The sequence below is a fragment of the Pectinophora gossypiella genome, chromosome 12 (assembly GCF_024362695.1).
Source record: "Pectinophora gossypiella chromosome 12, ilPecGoss1.1, whole genome shotgun sequence".
Taxonomy (NCBI): Eukaryota; Metazoa; Arthropoda; class Insecta; order Lepidoptera; family Gelechiidae; genus Pectinophora; species Pectinophora gossypiella.
Window position 1 is genome coordinate 5,638,688 of NC_065415.1, and position 23,511 is coordinate 5,662,198.

The 23,511-nt window shown below is 40.3% G+C and overlaps 1 protein-coding gene across 2 annotated transcripts in view; it reads right to left on the bottom strand.

The window, feature by feature from the left end:
- Positions 1-23,511, bottom strand: part of LOC126371147 (lysine-specific demethylase 3A) — a 177,906-nt gene that overhangs the window by 13,921 nt on the left and 140,474 nt on the right. For both annotated transcript variants that reach the window (XM_050016369.1, XM_050016370.1), the window contains one exon: positions 2,156-2,624. In XM_050016369.1, the coding sequence (XP_049872326.1) occupies positions 2,156-2,624 (469 nt within the window). The remainder of the gene's footprint in view (positions 1-2,155; positions 2,625-23,511) is intronic.

A 23,511-nucleotide genomic window follows, 5' to 3' on the forward strand; every position in this document is an offset into this window, starting at 1 on the left:
AATAAATAGAATATATTCTGACCTTATTAATATAATATCTTATGCGAGATTGAAAAACAGATATGAACAGACAATATGCGGGATGAATAAGCATACATCTGTGAAATTAATTAATATTCTAGTTCGAAACGCGAGGTCATATTCACAATATACCTACTGTAAAAAAAACGTATGTATGACCCGCAGAGGACGTGCAACTGATTGTTAAAGTGGTAATATTAAGATAAATTATGAGCAGGAAGACGTGACATTAGACTGATCAATGTGATAAGACGTGAATCAGACATGATTATGAGATCATGAGTGCAAGATGCTCTCTGACACAACAAAATTACTGCTGTTAGCATCATTGTAAACAATATCGTTATGTGAAATAAAAAAGTACACCCAGGTGGACTAACAACGTGTCGCCTTCATGTAATGTGTTTTATTATCACAGCTGTCGTCTTCTCGTCTTTGCATATAAAACAAAGTATAGAATTACATGAAAAACGTGTTCATATTTATTTAATGAACATGTATATTTATAATCATCTGAGACCACCTATTCACCTTGGTAGAAAAAGTAGAACGACAATGGCAATGATTAATATTTAACTATCTACAATCTACATTTATAAAGATATTGTTGTTTAAAATTAAGATTTCGAGGACGTTGTAATATTGAAAATAAATACGAATGTACGTGCGTACGTGATAAACGGAACTTAGTAACTTAACAATATACTTGTAATAATACTAATTATTACCAAATACTAAAAACACATAATACATTATAGAACTTCACATCACTAAAAACTTACCATGATTGTATTTGAATATCACATGACAAGGATAGGCAAATAAAAATAATAATATTGCAGTGTTAAATCGAGTGAAAGATTGACGTGATGATTAAGCTAATAAAAAAACATTGTGACTAATTCAAAAACAATATAGATAATTGCTGAGGAAAATTGTAATTAAAGCAAAACAATGTTCACACAGGACGGAAAAGATTACACAAGAGAGATTTATAACTGTACAATGGGACAAAGACTAGACAGCCTGCGAATGTGGGTGCAGATGACACATAAATTATGGTTTCATGTCTGCTAAAGAAAGTGGTTTGACACCAAAATAGGTTTACTATTCTGCAAAGTCGTATTGAAAACATAAAAGATATTTTAAGAAATAGCGGTCGACCACGCTTTTATTATTATATTATGTTAAAGAAGACAGTAATAGGCACTCAAACCTACAAAAATGTAATGACAGTTATTCAATTTTAATATAAGAATCATAAAATTATTATAATAACCTTTAATAATAGTCAGTTGCACTCAATTTAGTTGTAAAACTACCAATAATGTTGGTTGCAAACGCATGAACGACAAAATTGTGACAGAAGAGTACCCAATTAAATATAACAGGAGTGTAAAACAAAACAAAAAGAATCGAAATCTTTCCATAGAATTTACATTGTCAGAAATAATCTAACAAGAGTGTGACATAATTCTTAATGCAAGTTAAATAGTAAGTTTAAAAGTGATAAAGTGTTATCACAAAGTTGCTACACTGTATAGTATGCGGGTTACAAAGTAAAACAATGTCACCCGACCAATAAATTACTAAACTTGAAATGGAATGAACACTTTGAATGAACACTTTCAACAGTTTATGAAACTCTCCACGAAGCCTACAGAATGTAATTTAGACAGATTCGGTAATAGGAAAAGTTTCAGATTAGTTGCATGAGTCATGCTCGTGACTGCAGACAATTTGCCTCTCGCTCCTTGCGACGAGGCATAGGTTTCTATGCCGTGACTCACAACGTGATATAACCGGTATATATATTACAAACATTCCATTCCGTTAGTATCCAAGAACAATCATTTTTCTAATTGAATTGTATGTAGATATCATTTATGGAATTTCGTTTATTATCTTTTAATATTAAACGCGTATTGGTTTTCTTTCAGTTATTTACCTACTGGTCAACATAACATGCCGGCTGGAATAATTTACCTCTCTAATAGATAGTCTCTAAATCGTCTATCATGTAAATCTTTTACTGTGTAAACTGTTTTATTTAAGAGTAAACTGAAATTACGTTCAGTTGAGTACAGAGAGGTCTATGTTTATATGTATACAAGTTTGAAGAGTGTTTGCTTACCGTAGCAGTCTTTCATGTCTCTCTCTATCGAAGGTGGCCGCCGCCAGGTAGTCGTCCGCGATGGCATGGTGCAGCGGCGGGTGGAGCGGCGGCTGGTAGCGCTGCTTCCAGAGCAGTTCGCTGGCGTAGATGGAGGGCGGCGGCGGCGGCAGATGCAGCAGCGGCGGCGGAGGACCCCCGCCGTACCCGTGCGCCATACCGCGCCACTCCTCCACCGAGCTGGCGGACCCGCCCGACCGCACCCCGCTCACGCCCGAGTCGGACCGCTCGTCCGCATCGCGAGCACACACTATCACACAATCGTCCTCCTCGGAGGCCACGGCGCTGGCCACACCATCCGCGCCCGCACTCACTTCACTCTTCACTTCACCTTCACTTGTACACTCCGGCTTCACTTCCTCCTGTTTCACGCACTTGTTTTCCTCACTGGCATCGGTGACATCACTTGCACTCACACTATCTGTAACACCTGCAACAATGACAAACATTACGTTAATTATTGGTCTAAAGACAACAATAATAGAGTAATAACTGTTATCAAACTACTGTCATAAATAAACAATGCTACGCCTATTGTCTAATTATTATAAACACAAGCAATTAGTACTACTGCGACATCGATATCTGTCACACATATCACACAACACAAATCGATCAAATAAAACTTTCTTTCGTCAAAATGCCCACTAAAAAAAAACAGCAGACTAATCGGCTGGATATCATCAGGCAGGCTGACGTAAATGTATTCGGCCGTATTGCCGACACGTTTGGGTCGATGCCAACGTTCGCTCATTCACACTACACCCACGGACCCTCAAATATGTATTGTATGCGGATGACATCTTTCACGCAAATTTACACTGTCACTGGCGACACCTACAATAACTTAACGAGAACATATTCGTGACGGTGAATCCTGAATCGGTAAAAGTTGTAGCAATATACTAAAGTCCGATGACATTAATTCGTTTTGTTGTGCCGCAACTGTGAATAAATCGATTAATCGCGTAACATTGTTGCAATTCTAACAAGGACTGTTTTTATGCGCGAACCTTGACGCAGTTAATAATTATTGCATGAAGCACTTTCACAGTTGCACGATGACTATTGGCCTTGGATAGGAGCGTGACAAGAATTAGTTAATGGAGTCACGTTTGGTTACGGCACGTTTATTATAAGTGTCGCGGACCGGAACAGGAAGATGGGATCGCAGAGGGATTTACTGGCGTAGGTTGAAGGAACATGTTGGCAAACATGGCGGCGCGACCGTTCCACACGTGAATGACGAGCTGGCCGCCCGCCAGCGACTTGCGCCCGTACCACCAGCGCTGCACGACCCGTCATTTGGCGCGAAAGCAAAACGAGGGCAAATATGACAAAAGCGCGGACATCCCGTCGCGATTAATACAGATATGCTGCACGATCTTAAAGTGAATCACGTTAATAAAGGAAGTTTAGAACTAGTTCCGCCCGATGTCCAATTCAGTTATTTTATGGTTATTGTTTGGGATTTAACATCAACAGTAATTAACAGCAACAAATGAAGTGATTTAATTTATTCATTATCCAACATCAGCAAAAACATCAAAGATAGATTAATGAAAGAAAGAAAGAATAATTGAATAAATTGCAGGTGTAAATACGAAATTGTACACCACAAGTGAACAAAAGGAGCGAGCCTGCGTGTCGAGTGAACAATGGAATTTTAATGAGGGGCTGTTAAAGAGGATCCACATTTACATAATCGCATAAATAATTATTCATAACGAACGTAAACAGTAAAGAAAACTGGGGATTGTGCGCGTGCAGCGGGCCATTATTCAGCTGCGTGAAGTGGCAATCTCATCTCGGCACGGCAACACATCATAATGATATGATAATGTGTTGTGGCTCACCGGCCCAGCCGCCATTTTTAATGCACCCGACGATTATTCACGAACTCACGGCAAACCGGTCGCGGCGAAATCGACCGCACACTACAATGACGGGGGCGGGCCGCATTCTTTCCTGCTATGGCGACCAATTAATAATACCGTAGTGTCGAGGAATTTCCCCGTAATCCTCGGTCAAACACCGCCTCGTAACCGCCACTTAAGTACGTTTACTTCCAACGATAATGCAATAAAAACGTGTCTCTCGTCAGCCGGATGTTTATCGGAACTTTGGAGTTGCAAATACACATTTTCACCACAAACGAGCGAAAATAATCGCTTATCTTATCGCACGAAACAAACAGGCTGACGTAATGCGTAGTAATATTGACTTTCCATTTGATTCGATTACAGGCGATAGGTACTCTCTGCAAAATAACAATTATACGTATCGATTTGGTGTAAAGCGATACGTGTTTTTAGTAAACAACAATATTCGATAACGAGAAATTCAACAAACTTATCTGTTTACAATGTTAAAAGAAACAGGGCGGAGAAAACAAACCTGTCTCTTTACAAACAAAAGACTATTGAGCGAATGTAAACAAAAGTAGTGAGACAATGCGACAGTGATCAGCAGGCGGGGACAATGGGGTAACAAATAACTTGTTGGGGAAGTGCGGCAACGGCGGGCAACTAGTGACTGACAGGACAAACGTCGAGGCGGAACCGGTGAGAGAGCTTTTCATTAGATAGAAAAGGAAAGGCAGGGCAAAAAGTTGACGTGGAGACTCCACGAAGCGCAACCGCGCTGCGTGCCGACGGCAGTAAATCCTGGCCGCGACTACCCGCATTATTCATGAAGGGAGGGCCAGCTGCCGCAAGAAGCAACCATTGCACCGACCATCGCAACATACACCTTAAAACTTAATGGAAATTCAACATGCGAACCCGTAAGTAGGTTACGTTAAAATAAATTCGCGCAATTCGATGTTTAACAAGAATGTGTCAAGACACTGACTCATTGTCTAGAATTCTTATGTAGACTTACACAAACGACCTGATGTGAATAATTCATTTGAATGCAATACCTATTGTCGGGTCATTTAGCTAAATACCTATGAAGTTTTTAAAATAAGTATTGTACCTAGGCAGGTAATAAACCACAAACTGCTTGCTATATTATATTAGATTAGTATTCAAATAGAACGCGTCTATTGAATTCCTCGGTTCTATTACAAGGAAGACTTGTAAAGAGATGGGGTCAAGAGGTCGAAATCATCAAACCTATTTAAGCTAAGCACAACGTTCCATAGAGGAAGTCGGGCGCGTGACTTGTAACTATCAATCAGTCCTTTCAAATACGTTTTACACGCTCACCAATATTGGTTATTATTCATAAAGAGGTTACTGGCAGCTAAAATATATAAGTAGATTTAAAACGTAGATAACAGTACAAAAGAAAACCACGAAGCCTAAAGAAGGAAGAACTGCATACATAATCAAATACCGCATATTTACGTCATGAAATCGCGATTCGAACGCTTGTTGATAAAGAGGTTGTCTGATACTACGAACGTCAATCGTAAAGAGAAATAACCTCACATAACCAGTCTGTTATCCGAGCGTGTTTGTCGAGTACTAAAGCCATCTCGTTAGAGCCAGTAGAGCGTGTCGCCTCGCCAACCGTGTAATGAAACACTTCCACTCGGGCAGTAACCGTTAATACGACATTTAGCTGTGACAAAGCTTTCTCTGTACCTACAACCAATTAAATGGAATTATGTTACGAAACAACGTGTGGGCATTTTTAAAGCTCACAATATTGGATAAGGCGAAGTGACCGATAGCGGGTCGTTCGGTCTCACTTTCTAAATTAAACCCAATACAAACTGTTCTTACCTGCATCAAGATACGTTCGCTTTTGAAATGTCAACACAGTTTCTCGCTTGTTAATTGGCGCGCCTGGTAGGTAATTGCGTTAACCTGTCGACCTTACACACTGGCGTTATTAGACAACCACGTTCGCTTGCATGCCTGGTGAATTAGTCCGTACGTAATTCGCGAGCTGAATCTGTTACGTGTGTACCTATTTGTGTGCTCGGAGATCGCAGTCGTGACAAAACCGGCACCACCTTGAAGATATGGTGTGGTGGGGTATCACGATAGCTCGTGCAGTAAATTGCGCAATGCAATGCGCTATTGAAAGCGTGGAGGCGGGTGGTAATCTCTCGCATCTCACGCCGCGTCCCGATGGCTCGTGACTGGAATTCTCGATTCCCCGCAGACAACATCCACCGCACACCACAAGTTTCTTTACACATTCTACAAATTAGTACCTACCTGTCAACAATATCTATTAGTTTTTGATATTGTAATGATTTGGTAATCAAATGTATGTAGGTAGGTATTAATTACAAGAGGCTTTCATATCAATAAACAGTATAATACTTTTCATATTAGGTAGGTAGGTACAACAATCATTACTAGTAGGTATTTTACGATTAGAAATTACCTATTGCTTACCCACAGAAACCATAACTCATAATCATGGGTAAAACAAGGAGAGAGCAATGTAATGCCTCGTCTATACCTAGGTAGGCAATGACAAATCGTTCCCACAAAACAATGACTAATAACATCTGGGAAATTAGAACACGTCGGGTCAATCGAAAGCACAATAAACAATGGAGTCTAGCGATAAGGGAACGATGCGATAACGAAACGCTGTTTACTGTAACAATGCTCGCTTGGAACGCGCGCCGCGATAACACCGCGATAAGAGAGGTCAAGCGAAGTAATAATTTGATATAACCACGGCGTAATGCTATAATCGGTGCCTACTTCTTGCATTCAAGGATGCACCTACTGCAACCACTGATTAACTAAGTATGCATACCAGCCTATTAACACACTTTAACTTAAAAACTATTAACGTTTTTAAACGTTTATCTCGTCAAATAAGAATAGGTACCTACCAACCAATAATAGGTACGTGAGGGTAATCTATCTGAGCCCGATAACATAATTACCTAGCTTTAAATTAAACGTATGAATTTTGAATGGTTATTTAATGAGAATATTTAATCTAGGATCGGTGAACTGCGTCACTTTGATCATTTTCCTCTTATATTATGTGCCGCCATTTTGTGGTTTGGTAAACGGTTAAAACTCGGTAAGTAGGTAGGTACTTACCCATTGTACCTACTATTCGCCTCCTTGCGGATACGTAGCCTTAGAAGATGTGGCATTTAATTAATTATTCACTGGTTTCATTTACCAATTTACGACGGCATATTTTTTACTCATCGGGTCGTATTTTATGTTATGCCCATAAATTATAAAAAATGAGTATAATTTAAACTAGATAGGTGGGTGCCTACCTACAACAATGTTATCGGCTTTTGACCCCGAAATTATTAGGTAGGTGTATGTTCATATTTTACCCTAGCTACTGGAATTTATATCACAATAATGGTAATGAATAGGTACTTACTCTTCTTTGATTATTGAACAATTATTATAGCAGTCTGGTAGACACGTTAATTGGTTAGACTTCGTATTGTACCACTTTCTCACAATTTATCACAGCGTAGATGACACACTATTTTCTCAGTGGATAATCACTATACGCAGAAGTCACTATCACAGATTTCCAAAAGGTATGGATCCTCAAAATGCTTCCTCTAGAAATGATCCTTCGTCCTTGAATGCGGTCAGGAAATCGACGCAGTCAAGCGTTCACCTGCACACACACACCACTCTAGTTGGCTATGCTATGTATAATTATGTACAAAGATTCACGAGTACGGAACGATTCGTAGTGTAGCACAGACGTGTGAAAGCCTCGGTGGCGCACAAAGAACTGAACGCGGGGAAGTGATGGTTCTAGGAGGGGGGGCGGGGGGAGCGGCCGCGGCAGTCTCGCGACGGCGACGTAGCACCAACGTAGCAACAAGTGAACGGGAGCGCGGGGGTGAGGCGGGGTTGCGGGGCGCCTGGGGAGACTCCCTGCTGCCGTACAAAGAGCGCACCTGACGGACGGTGCATGCATGCACTGCAGCCATCCAACCCACCCGACATAACAGGAAGGAAGGACAGATGTCAGCAATCACGCTCAGGTACCTACCTAATCAAATAATGTTCAAAGTTCAGGGAATCATTAAATAGGTAGGTAGGTATTCGTAATTAAAATAAGGAAAGACAGAAATAAACACTGTTAATATTGACTAAGGCAAATTATGACGAACCAGTGCAGTTGGCTAAAAACCAATAGGTACCTAGTGGAACGATATTGGTAGGTAGGTAGGTACCTAGATAAAGTCAGTAGGTAAGTTAATTTAGTTGGTAGGTAGCTATTTTATATTGAATAATAATACAACCTACCTAATAACGCGTGATAATGGACAGTTAGATATATACCATTCCATTAATAAAGTTAAAATGGTACCGGTTCTTTAGTATACTTAGGTAGTCTATAGATATAGCTAGGTAGGTATATAGGTGGGTATGTTATGTTTACCAAGTACCCACTCTGTGGAGCCACTCTAATCAGTTGCTCATGTTCTAGGAAATGAAAGTACCTACCCACCTACTGATAAGTCTAGACATTAGAAACCCCTTGGATATTTCTTATAATAACTTCTCCGTCTTCGTAACTGCCTCGTTAATTAACCCTACTACTAAGATCCTACATATAATTAATTACAAGAGGTTGAAGAAAACTTCAACACAGTGCAATTGTTCAAAGTCAGATTATAAAACAATCGATAGTCATCAAAGTCGTTCCCAAACATGTAGTAATATTGACGGATGACAAAGTAATATGAATAATGTTTTGACAAACTTACCTACAGATTGTATTTACCCGGTATAAACATACCTACTCGAATGGTTACCTAACCTACTTTAGAATTAATTTGCTCATAATAAGCCCACTTGACACGTGCACGTCATGTTCCAAGAAAATCCAATCATTATACGAGTTGTACACAACACATTTTATTACAACAATACTTACAGAGCGCACATCTATAAATAGCGAACTTTTTTAAAGCAATTTAAAATAATATAAACAAATGCCGTTGACCAACATACCGAAAGTATTTTACAACGCGCTAACGATTTGGCACAGACCCAAGTATGTATTCCGTGACAAGCTATCCGTTCAGTTACTTTATAAATAACACACAAAGAGTCGGAATCGATGTGTGTTCAACTCGGGTCAACTGACTGCTGTAAATTTGCTATTTTCCTACTCGACACCGACGCGACATATTTAAACATGATGCAAGCATGTGATATTTGCATAGCTGTTTAACATTACTTCTTTCCACGTCGCTATTGTAGTTCGATATCTATTCTAAATAGATTCACAGAAAAACTTAATTGATTACTTTTTGCTAACTAGTTCATTTCCATTTAAGTATACCGCGGTTGTTTTTGCAATTGTTTTTATCGGTTTGTTTCGACATGCGGGCATATAGATAGGTATACACAGACGTAAGCAAAACAGGTTTGTGAAGTTTTTCGCAAAAAACGAGCAAAGAGGTCGCATATCTGTTTGGCCTTGCTAATCGAATTAGCGGTTACACGCGAATAACTAATGTACTGTAATTTACACATGGTATAGGAAGAAAAAACGTTTCAACAGCAAATCTGTTGTTATGTTTAATGAGCGATGATTACTTATAATGACTCTTTAATGCATTGTGTTCCAATTTTCCAAATAACGAAGATAATGCGGTCGATAATGCGATCGAGATAAGCCCTAACAGCTACGAATATATCACTATTTATCGTCAATCACGTATTTATTTAATCTAAAACTTCAAGCAGTTGCCAAGTTATGCTTGTGATATGAAGGAAAACCATTATCTACTAAAAATAGCTTATCAAACGTGAACATAGATAGATTAGAGGTAGTTAGATAACTACATGAGAGGTGGGGAATTTGTAAATACATAGATAAGGCGGGCAAACACAGCAGTCGATAACCTGGTTGCAGTAGTGATAATGATCGTGATAACGCACTCGCTATACCGCCGTCTATTTATACGGGATTATTCATGATAACAACGCAGATAGTGTGAAAGAATGCCGAATCAAAACCGCTCGCCTTGTTTTCGTATTTTATAAGGGACACAAAGGTCGAACGAACCTTGGCTCATTTTGATCATTTTAATTTCAACCAAAATGTTATTCAATTTCCGGAGTACTTTTTAATTCAAATATTAGACCTTGTCTTGTTTAAGGTTGGTGGTAGGGCTGGCAGACGAAATTGGAGATATCCTTAGAAAATGTTCAGTACGATCTACTCTGAACCGGCGTGCGTGTATGAAACGATTGATGAATGTGGAAGAAATGTGTCAAGATCGAAACAAATGAAATTCCATAGTCTTAGCTTACCTCTGTAGGAACTAGGCATGAGTTTATGTAAATTTGTTTCTTTCTAAATTAAAATCGAAATAATAATAATGCTATATGATATATTTTTTCCTGTTTTCATCGCGTGTTTATAAAACTCTTAACCGTTGTAAGGAGCACCTTTGTGTGAAGATAAACGTTATCTTAGTGAGTGGTGTGTTATCTTTCCGTCAACGAGAGCCATTGTCGCGGTAGATTACAGCGAGGATGGTGTTTACTCGCGTCCCAGTGCAAAGAACCACGGTTTCCGGGCGTGACTCAACGTGGGAGAACTTACGCTTGACACACATTCCTTACGACAATTCTATATTAAATATTGTGCAGGACCAGATAAAAACTAATATTTCAATTTCAGAAACATTCTAATATTCATATAGATATAATAAAGGTTAGACAGAAACAAACCAACAATTAGACGACGTCGTACTTTAATAAATTCGATCACCTGACGTACTTCTATGAATCACTTAGTTCACGGTTGGCGACGTACAATTGGCTCGACACACGCAATAGTCCCCTATAAAATATATTTATTAATACGTGCCCAACGGATGTGTGTAAATTGTATGATTTATAAGACGTACCGACGTCGCGAACGCGGATCGTAACAATTTCGTCACTCCGCGACAGACTGGTTTAAGATCGAATGTCAAAAACCGCACGGTGCAATAAATTGTTGTCTTATGGAGAGTAAACATCGGCGCTCGCCGCATTCATGCATAATTGATGAGGGTTCGGAACGAGCGTGGATTCGTGGCGGTCACGACTCGCGAGCGCCTCCGGCAGCCATTTTGTGAAGCCTGCCCGCCCCGAGCGCGCCGCAACGTGAATATTAATACGACCTTATGATGTACAACTACTCAGATAATAACCTCCATTTATAAAAAAACTATTTTTTTCCTCGTTAAACCGCTTCCGTTGTGCTCGATCGGCCGCACGTAACGATCATGATACGATTAGCGTTGCAGTCTTCGCGCACGCAACGTGTAATTAAAGCAGAATGATCTTTATTAGTTTCTATTGTTGCCGACCGAGTAAATAGAGCATGCTCCGGCGTAATAATAAATTTAATGGCACAACACAAAGCGGGGAACTCTCACACGCGTCTATTGTACCGTGTAATCACAATCAAAAGTCTTTTCTCTTCACTGCGAGCGACTCATCGGCGATAGAGTCATTTCACAACAATTAGTGTCAAGATTATATAGCCTTGGCTCTTTTGTTCTGTGTTTTATTAATCTAATATTAGTATAATGCAACCGAGTGAGTTATTCAATCATTGAAGGTTCTTTAAAACTGTTGGCATGGTGGTTATTTCGTTCGCGGGCAGAGTTGATTTTACGCTATCCACGCTGCGGTTTAGAACAACGTTGGTGCGCTCATTAAGGAGGAAGGTACCGAGCCCAGTTGTAATAACGTGAAATGAAATACCTCCGCTGGCCCGTCTGCCTGCGACCGCAGCGCGGCACTCGGCACTCGGCACACGCGTTGAACAAGGAAATTACACCAACATATCTAACAAAAGCAAATGTGTCGGTTAGAACGGCATGCGATCTTCTAATGAATTTCGCTTTTGTAACAGCTGTGGATTGATTATTGTTTACAGATTTTATATATCGAGGTGTTGACTCGCGAATCCCACAGACAGCTGCGCAGACGCTTCCTGTCTAAGAACGGCCTATTGTTACATTACTTGCTTTTTATGCCGCGTAAGAATAGCGTGAGCGTTGCCACTTGGTATTACGTTCGCAGCTTTATGTATGCGACAAACAGACAAGTTTTATGTGTGGGAATAGTCATTTTTTGTGCCAATAATAAGTGGGTATGGGTCTTTTCTCTGTACATTAAGGAACTGTTTAGTTTTGTTTTGCAACGCAGTATTTTATCAATATAGAGACTATTTATGTTATCGCGGGTGATATTACTATTTTGATAAATCAATATCTAAACGAATACCATAAAAGCGAGTAATTTGTAATCATACAAGGTGATAACTAGACACGTGAACACAATCGTGTTCGTTTTGTAAACTTTGTAACTAGACCATTGATGAGATAATTGACAATGTTTAAGATACTACTTTTTTCTGTCCTAGTTGCTTACTTTTTCCACATATCTTGATGTCCAAACAATCGCGAGGCGCTGGGAACGCTCGTGAGAGCTGAAAGTCGTGATCGGTCGCCACGACCGCTCTATCCAGCACAATGACTCTATTGTTAGAACATTCCTCCACTTCGCTTTCCTACTCGACAATGACTTCCTTGCGAGCTTGGGTGGCTGTCAGCTCACACCAAACCAATCAATTATAGTTTCTCTAACTACTCATATCGACAGCTGTTGAGAATGCTTCTGACTTCGAAGCGATATTGAAGTACCGCTTGTACATTGAAAGTATTCGCTCGTACATTATTAGATTACATACATACGTGTTCATATCGCTTTGAAAGTTTCTGTACTCGACGTATATGAAAAACAAGGAAAAATTCTGAACTCAGCAGCGCCTTTATAAGGAATCGTAGTCAATAACAGCGCGTTTCGAGAGAGTGCTTGTATATCAAATATACGTAAGGATCTGTATAAATACACGACTGTCTATAGTTGGAACACTACCCGAATCCCCAATTGTATATAGTGAAGCTCACCCCAGCTTATTCAAAACAGGGGCATTAAGCCCTCCATTAACGGCTAAGTGTGCAGGTTATCAAGGGCCTACCTTTAGAAACTGCAGCAAGCTATTCGCTAGTTTGGATTTCTGCCAAGAAGTGTTTCGACAGTACCGATAACCGACTAAATGTGCATGTAGCAGTTTTAAAATATAACTCTCTAGTACCGCAGTCTGGCTCTCGCCAACTTATATGCAATGGAAGTACTTTCAAACGTTCATAAATCTTTTACTCAATAGAAAAGTAATTGTCATCACAACTCTGCACCAACGTCGACGTAATACGATGTGCATGAACTGGCTCGCGATATTGAGTGGTCACGCCTACTCAGCGTGTTATAATATGTTGATAATTCATTTCTGTACCTACCTACTTCCAATTTTTTAAAACATATATCATTTAACAGCCTCCGTGGTCTAGTGGTAACAGCGTTAGGCTCACGATCTGGAGGTCCGGGTTCGATTCCCGATGGGGACATTGTCGAAATCACTTTGTGAGACTGTCCTTTGTTTGGTAAGGACTTTTCAGGCTTGAATCACCTGATTGTCCGAAAAAGTAAGTTGATTCCGTGCTTCGGAGGGTACGTTAAGCCGTTGGTCCCGGCTATTAGCCGTAAAAACACCTCCACCAACCCGCAGTGGAGCAGCGTGGTGGAGTATGCTCCATACCCTCTCCGGTTGATTGAGAGGAGGCCTGTGCCCAGCAGTGGGACGTATATAGGCTATTTATGTATGTTATGTATATCATTTAAAACAAATCTAGTAAGGAAACAGAATCATGACTGTTGCCAGTGCAACTGTTTCATTTTCAATAAACAGTTCGCTGAATGTTTCCTTTCATTATACTAACAAAATTTTAAACCTTTCGATATCAAAACAAGACAAATCATAAATACCTATAAAAAAAATATGAACACCATTTTAACAACATTTTAATTTTTGAATTTCGAGCTATTCAAAGATTATTGAACTGCGAAGGGGCAACGAAAAAGGAAAATGTCACAATTTAGGCTTCGCTACGCCGCGCGCCGCCCCCGGGGATGGGTCGGGGCGGCGAGGTGGAATGCCACCCCCACAGACCACTCGCCGCGTGTTTACGTTGTCACCCATGAATCGACGTAAATCCGGGGGCAAAACTTTGATTAGTTATACTTTTATTTATAATGACAAGAGGCCATTTATTGGAGTGCCCCGAATTCCCGTGAGTGTAATATACTTGTGATGTATTTCAACTCCCGTTGTCAACGCCTTTATTCGAGATAACATAAAAATTCAGGAAGGGTTATGTGTTATCACTTGTCCCACATACACCAGCATTGGTTTGATAAGTAAGGCGAATTGAATGCTTATCTTATCGTTCGCTTATATAACGCAGAACGCGTGTTACTTGTAACGTTCAATCCCTACAACTTTCCTTTATTTAACTAAATTGATATCAGCTTTTATGTTGTCGACGTTCTAATAACGGAGCAGACATCCGGTCCCGGGCGGTTGCCATGGCAACGTCAGAACAAGTACCCAGCAAAACATCCCCTACTCTGTTCCCACATAACAACCCTCCAAGCAGCTGATTTCATTCATACGGTGAATAATTCTTCTTCTTTTGTCCATATTTTTTATAAAACTTTGATCAAAATCCCCACATGTCCATTCAGTGTTTCATTAAAATAACTCCATTTTTCCACGGGAATAAATCCGTGTTTACAGCGGAAATCTGAGTCTCTGCATTCAATGGAAATGTATCGTTGGAAATATGAACATTTTGCGATAGTCATCACAACATTATGCTTGTAACGGAATGTATTACAGTAAACTGAATACCAGTGCGTAAATTATTGATTACGCAGACATTTTACATATTACTGGCGTAATGACTGACACGGCTTAAGTTGGCAAAATAGTCATGAATCAAATTTCAATTCAATTATGTTTTGCGCAGTTTGCAAAATAAGCTAAATATGGCGCAGGTAGCGAGCCGTCAACCCTTTTAGAAGGGACGCCAGGAGAGGCCCCTTCGCCCTCGCTCTGTTCGCATATATAAAAGAAAAACATTGATGTAAGATACGACCTAGACGTTTCCGAGGGCGAACTCGAATTATTATTCTCCGACCGAGTGATCCGCAGTTTCCTTTGTTCGTAGCGATGTAATTATACAACGGTTCAGTTAGTAATAACAATTGTAGAAATTCCTCAGAAATAAAAATACCATTCGCACGTATGATTGATAGCAAAGTACACAAACAATGACCAATGGTCGACTCGTATTCGAGTAAATATAGGATTGCATTCACGTTTTCGCTCCGGCGTCACGTTTGGACGTTCCATTATCGGCTGACGACGACCTACATCCATATTGGATTTCCATTTTCCCCAATAGACATTTCTGCCCACGCCATATTCTTTGAACCTTCGCGGGAAATTGTTTTTGCGTTCGACGACGTTCGAGCACCTTTTGTTATTTAATCTTATTAACATTTCTCGTTGAAGCAAATCGGATTAGCGTCGCGGTGCGACGTATGAGTATGACATCAGTGTTAATTCATTCGATCCGAGTGAAATTGATATCGAGGGCGTGTGTCCGTTGCGGAGTGGACATGACTCATTATGCACCTTAACGACTGTAGAATTAAATTACGAACTGGTTACGTGGAATAAATTGCGCGTGTTGAATTCGATCGCATATGCATTTTAAATGGCAACTGAGTTAAAACGGCAAGGCCAACACTATCAGGCGAAAATCAACACGTTCTATGTAGGCCACAGCACGGTAAGTACGGTAGCATTCCGCAGTAGCGCGATTTGAGTTCGTGATAGTTTCGTTTTCACGTTCCAATGGTTCCGTTGTTCGCGCTTTGTTCGCCCATTTTCGTTGTCTGATGAATCGTGACCATTTAGACAAGATCTGTGATGGTTCAGGAGGTTGCCCCTTTCCTAGTTCGTGAGTGAAGGTTGCGGAGGGCAGGGCGGCTCGGTGGACGTCAGTCGTGGACTTCATTCGCGTCGCGGCGCGTGACGCCGTGACGTCCGCTGTAATTATCTATAGCCCGCTGGTTGCGCAACCCGGCCGACAAACAAGAGGTGTTTGTTATTCATCAGACGCCATGCCACTTTCCCAAGCTCCATATGAATTAATCCTCGGTCAGACGCTTTGGTGAAATTTTATTAGCCTTTGTAATCGTAAATGGATACCCGATGTTTGTTTTATTAAGATATGTAGGTATGCTGACCGCCTTTATTGCCTATACAAACTGATGGGTAACATGAAAATAGAGGTAGAACACGTTGAACGTAGCTGTCAAGTCAGTAATGAGATACACGGCGATTTAGATGATAATCACAGATTAAGTTGTTGCCCTATCCGGATAAAAATATGTTCTGCTTCGCCGTTCTAAAGCAACAACACAATATGTTTACGACATTTGTATATAAAACGAGATATCATGTGGAGGTTGTATGTTCTACCTAAGAATCGCAACCTTGGTACCATGCAAATTGATTCGAATGAAGCGATAACATCGCCTGTAGGTATGTTGACTTGCATTCGCAACCTTCAAAGTCACAAGCGATTGTTAAGCAAAGAATTACTACGACAAGTAACAATTTACAAATTCAAAGCATAAACGATTAAGTCAATAAATATTGACACATCACGTGTGACCTCAATACGTAAGTTAATATTAGTTTTATCCTTCCTTTAGCAATTAACTATGCCTACTACTGAATCCATCGTTATCAATACTGAGAATAGGTATACATATATTTCAAGTAGGTATGGAAATTTCCTTGACAAAGATCACGGTCACTTGTACCATAATCATAGTATTACATGATACATATTGTACTATGTCTGAGGTATCTACTCACGACTTACGTAAATCAAATTTTTGAATGTAAAGATCCCATTTTAATATTCATATTTATAGTGAATAAGAATCTATTACGAGGAAAACAAGTTACGGAAAACCGAATATATTTTAAATTTAATTTTTGTAAGGACCATTAGCAAATTCAACAACAGGAAAAGAAATGTATACCTACCTAGCAAACCAATAGACAGAATCAGTTGATTATGTATACCGTGAGAAATATTGGTGGCTAATTCAGAATTAATATTGTAATTAATTCGATAGTTTATGTTGGAGCGAGTTTGACTTGACTTGATCCAGTACATTAGTGGTTTAATTTACTATCGTGGTTTACGAAGACACCCGGAGGCACCCGAACAGAAACTGGTTTAAACCGCTTTAATTAAATTACATCCGTATAATCGGACCGCGATAGCGCTGATAAAATCGTTACAATACCGTTCGGAATTGAAAGTCGCCCGACGTTGGATTCGTATTCCACTTGTGATTACGTTATCGTTTTGCATACTTTCGAACAAGTTTTAATTGACTTCGCGTGCTGGCAGTAACCGTTACATATTTTATTTTATGCTGCGCGTTTCCGATTTTACGGTCAGTGATAATCGTACTCATGAAACGTTGTGCAACTAACGACGAAAGTTCAAATCTATTAGAACGAACTTGACGCTTCGCTAGAACTATGTTGCCAAACTCGCCGTTTATTCTGTAATAACAAAACAGCTAACTGCGTAAGTGCATGCTAATGAATCAAAAAGCCAGAAGTCAATGCCTTAACATCCGTGGGCGTTCATAACTCATTCCTAATTAAACAGCGAGGTTCTTGACTTATGGACCACAAAGCCTCGGAGGCACTTTGTGCCGAGTTTCGTGCACGAAACACATTTATGTTGACGGCCTGCTCAATACTTTGAATAGAATTCGACAGGCGGCCCACGCCCGCGACTCGGCCGCTGTATTATTATTCATGTTGTTATGAGTGTACTGAGTGTAGAGGGATTGCTCGCTCACCTGGCAGCGGCGTCGCCCGTCCCGACTCCTCGCCGACACCTCGCTCGAGGCCAACGGCCTGTTTACACGGGCGTGGGTCGCGTATTATGTGCGTGCACATTACAACTACAGTTATGTGCAACGAACATTTCCTACAGACCCACATTGTTTCTGTATCGCATGTATTAATTATATAATTACGCAACTGCAGCGTCGACGTTCATGCCTGCCGGCGAACGACGCTCACTTGCCAAAAGCTATTAATTACGGTCGGAGAATAGAATATCTCGCGGCTAATCCCCCCGGAGACGGTTACGGTTACAGACAACGCTGATTAATGTTTGCGTTCGTTTAACTCTTTCTTTGTATACATAAGATTGTGTAAACGGCGAACAATCTTCTTTCGGGTTGCTCTCCGACGTAAATAGGCTCGTATCCGCTTTACAAATAAATAAATCGTAGTGATGCGGCACAGATGCGCTCGCCGGGGCCTTGAAGACGTACTTGTATCCGCTTAGACGAGTTATAGATGAGGCAATAGAAGAGAGTGACCGCCGCGGTTTCGGCAATCGTCTGTGTGGAATTAGCGTTTCAATTGCGCTTGGCAACAGCAAACGCGTATCGAGTGGAGGCTGCATTATGCCAGGTCTCGGCAATAGTGTGCTCTGGGGACTGCGGCTTGCGGCGTGCGAAGAATGCCGATGGAAACAACTGTTGGTTTCCTCGAAGCGACACGCGTGACGAACCGCGGCCAGTCACACGACACCGCGCAGGAACAATGCATTAGCAATGCTTTTCATTAATTTTAGACCCGTCGGGAGCTTTGTTTATAAAACCTTGCAGTAAAGTCTGAGAACCGCGACGGCAAGCAATATGGATAAACAAAAGCAGTGTTTGCACAAATGTTCTACGAATACAAAGTGATTTGATATGAAATGTAATAAATAACTCGGTTTGTAAATAAGCGGCAGTATATTACATTCCTTTCCAAAGTAATGACGCAATAGTTTTAAAGTGATCATTTCGTAAGTGTCAAAAATGTAATCAGTGCGGACTTGGCGTTGGAATAAACTGTGAAAGCGGCGAGAACACGTGCTCTACATGTCGAAACGGTTGAAACTAAACACATTTCGATCGACTATCAAGAACGTTTATGTGCGATGCAATGGATCAATTTATGCGGGATTAAAATAGGTCAACGGGCCTAATAACATAAATATATATCCACGTACTTTCCACTAGTCGCACGTTACTCCTTTCATAATATATTAGTCATATAGATTGCAAAACACCACATTAAATCCCATACTTATATTTGAATCAACCATAGAATAGACTTTGTTATTTGGAAAACTTTATAATAGATACAAGTCCCAACAAAAAACCGCTGTTAACCTTCTTCTACCTGCGTCTCTATAAGAAGTGAAATATTGTATTTAATAAAGCGCCAAGTAAAACGGGCCTCGTGTTTAAACAAGAAAATTTGAAGGGCAAATGAAGGTGAGCGAGCGAACACAGGGAAAATAATAAACGACGTTCTTCGGGCTATTATTTTATTGCAAGTTGTGGCTGTGGACGTTCAACACTGCAATTAAATAACCGTTTATGGCAGACGGTGTCCCCGTAAAGCCTTTATAGGCAACAATTAACAACATCGATCGCGAAACAATATTCATGATGATAGCTTTCTGGAAATACAACATGAAACTGAACAAAGTTCATGTTTAAAATTAATATTGACATTCAATACAATCTTAGCAAACACAGAATGGAGCGTTGCCTATGTTACAGGAAGTTGTGCAAAGAGTGTCGCGCTATAACAATCGCATAGCTTACGTAGTTTAATGTCGACAAAGTCCAAGCGACATGTGACAAGGTCATAATAAGTATACAGACGATATACGAGAGTTGATATTAAATTGATCATTGCCCCGCAAAATACCTTCGTAAATAGCAAACAGGTTTCTACATTTGTTTTTGTCTTGCAAACCGGTACTATTCATTATGGTTGGTTCGCAGAAGTATGCTGCTTGCTATTCAATTAGCTCCTATACAACGATACGATAATGAATCTAGAAGGTCGTGAAATAATTTATTTCGTTATGTTTTCGCAGAATTTGGTGCGAGATACATCATTAACAGTTGCGTCATGTACAATTTGTCAGCCGAAATGGGGGTGCACAATTATATTCGCGAGACAATTTCTCAGTCTGCGTCACCGGTCGCAGTGTAGGGGTTATAAATTAACGGACATAAAAGACAGATGAACGAGAATAAAATGAGACGTGTCGTATAGTGAAAAGTTTACGAGGGGAGCGCGAGCCGCCGTCTACGCACACCAGTTGGCGTGGGTTCAATTCCTGTTTGAAGTATTTTAGGAGCCACGCTCGCGACCGGCGGCCTGTTTACAAATACTATCGCACACTCGATTCAATTCCACGAGATTTTGTAAACACACTGCCGAAGGAGATTGGCTCGCCTACTTACATTATACCTACATATTCCACGCTATTCTCCGAGCGCAGATTCAGTTACGCTCAGTAAACAGTCTTACAGTCTGTTTAACAATTAATATTATGTTTGGGTGGGTTTCGCCCATTGTTTACGTTACCGTGCATTCCAAAACAGTTTGTATACTGTTTCCTGACACAATTGTTGTAAATGTAATTTAAATTAGATCAACCACCATTACACATTTCTATAGCAAGTAGGTATATCAAACAATTATCTATACTTACTATTAAGTCTGTGTTGTATTTCAAAAAGCTGTAGTTATTTTATTAGATACCAAAATAGAAGCAATTACGAACATTATCCGGTGTCGTTCGATTACTGTTAATAAAATAATCATTATAAAAGTCAAGCGGGTATAAATAATTGATCAATCGTTGGCGGTGACTCTGTGTCGCGGAAAGAGAAATTGCGCGACCGGTGGAGCATCACTATTGCTATATTCGTGGGAAGGACTAAATAAATTGCCTTGCGCCCGCAACCGGCCAGACACCCGACAGGCATTTACATGGAATGAAGAAAGGAATAAATTACGCAGTATCGTATGAGGATGAAAGGGCAAAAACATGGGAGCTCCCTTCTACCTGCGCCCGGCGACCCTTTGAGAGCGATCGAACCGCGCTTAACAGGTTCCCGGAATGTCGTCCTTGTTAATAAAATTCCAGACATTATATTCAGTAATACGTGTTCTTGGTAGAAACTTAATTCTGATTAAATCGAGCTCAAAATCGAGCTGAAACAATGGACTAGAATTGTAGAGGAAATTGGGTTCCTTTTGTTTCAAGCGAGGAACGATTCGCTGTAACTCTTCCAGATAAAATGACATTTCATAAAGCATATTTTATTAATAAAATATGTTATATTCTCATCAATTGAATAGATGTAATAATGGATGTGCATCGCCCAAGGAAATGGTGTTAAATTACGCAACTTCGGTGTTTATAGCAACTCAATAGCAAAATAAAAAAACTATTATAAGCAAAAAACGCTAAATTGCTAGTTCCTTCATGGTTTGAGCAAACACGTTTTGCGGGGAACACACGATTTGGTCCAGCGAATAAACCTCGGACCAAACTAAAAGTAACTGCTTCGTGTAACCAAATGAATTGAAAGTTTTAATAGTAAACCTTAAAGTATAAAATCGCACACTTACAAAAGTCACGCCAAAACACGAAGTGAAACAAAAAGTTTGAGATCTCGTAAATATTTCGTCATTTTTGCCGCGAGCAAGTGGTTACTTCGTGTTCGCAGACCAACCTCGCGATTGCCTCGTGAAACGATTCTAGAGCATTGAACTTGGCAATTTAGACATTTGAATAACTATTGATGGGTAGAGTAGGCGCAGTTATTGCTATTACCCGCACAACCTTGTGGAATTCATTTGCAAATATTTAAGATATAATGACGAGAATGTTATCAGTGAACATGATGTATGTAACTAGCTAACGCACGTTGTCAATACAATTATCATGTACGTAGATAACCATCGTAAGTAACGTTTTAAAAATACAAAAACAAGGCGTACAACAGCTGTTCGGTAATAACCTTGGGACCTGTCTCCTACTCGGCGGGTCAACCCTCCCATAGCACCACGGGGCGGGCCACGTGTACACACACGCAAAGTTCTATTTATATCAGCTTCAACACTTACCTATAAACACTGAACAGTCACGTAAGCCGACCGAGAGATTAACTGATTACTATACCATCCACTTTGCAATGAAAGTTTTACTGTAGTGGAGCCATATTAAAGAAAATTGAGACGAAGTTTATGCGCTGTAAATAGCGACCGAGAGAAGACTAACGAAACAGGTCAAAAACAAAGTGGTGGAACCGACTAAAACGACAAAAAGGGGTCAGTGACTGCGCAGCGGGGTGGCTCGGTGAGGGCGGAGAAATAATAATACATATGAAAAAAGTACCCCAGCCATCTGCCGCACATGTGCGTTTCGTTTCATACGGAATAATGCAAGTCGTGCGCGCAACCGCACCGATATGGGCGAGCCTTTTTGTGCAGTAGCTTTTTGTTGTCTTCACGCTTTGTGCCCGCGAGCTTTCAAACGGACAATGCGTTTTTATTGGAAAGGAAATCAATACATTTGTTGCGTTTGAAACGTACATTTTGTACGACTGATTTATGATTGTTGGTAAACGAACCTGTTCTGAAGTGTTCCAAGTGTTCATCAGTCATCGGCGAGGATGACGTAATCCTCGAATCAGCAGGAGACGCGTAATTAGCAAGTTGGCGCGGTCTGCGGCTCAACATAGGTCGAACTGCATAGGCAGTTCTGAGAAGACCGCTTGTGGCTCGTTGCCAGACACTTTCTTCACTCAAGTAGAACTCACATGGTGACACTTGCATCTAACGCTTGTGTAAGCATTTATGTTGACGGTTGACAACATATTGTATTAGAAATAATTATTCAGTTTGATATTCCTTGTAAACTGGTCGCTCTAAATAAGTTACTGTAACACAAGAAACAACAAGACATTTCTTTTTGTGTTCCTTTAGGTACTGTCAAATGCTCCTCCATTTTTACAACTCCCTCTCCAGTACTTCCTCTAAATGCAGGAAATGAAACAATTCCACCACGTCACATATTTCGAATTTCAAAATTCTTCGTCTTCCTGACATTACGATAGCAAAAAAACATGTAACATTCGTCATGGAATTACCACTTAGTGTTGTCCAACTAGGAATCATAAAGCAGTTTTTTTTACATGCGTCGTCATAAAACCGGCACATTTTACAACCTCTAAAAGTAAAATGAAGCGTGGGACGACCCATTCAGGCAAAATGTGTAAAGAAGCGTTTCAGAATCTGTTTTTGTTCGACTACATCTGTGATTATTATTCTGTTATAAATAGATATTGGCAACACAATAACAATAAAGTTCAATTATGTAGGTACGTAATCTCGTCTGATTTAGAACTTGACGTGAAGAGGCCCAGACAGCAACTTGCCTCAGACGCCAGAAGTGGCAAAGATCAGGTCTCATGACCTCCACCGGGTCCCCCGCGGCGCGCTAACTT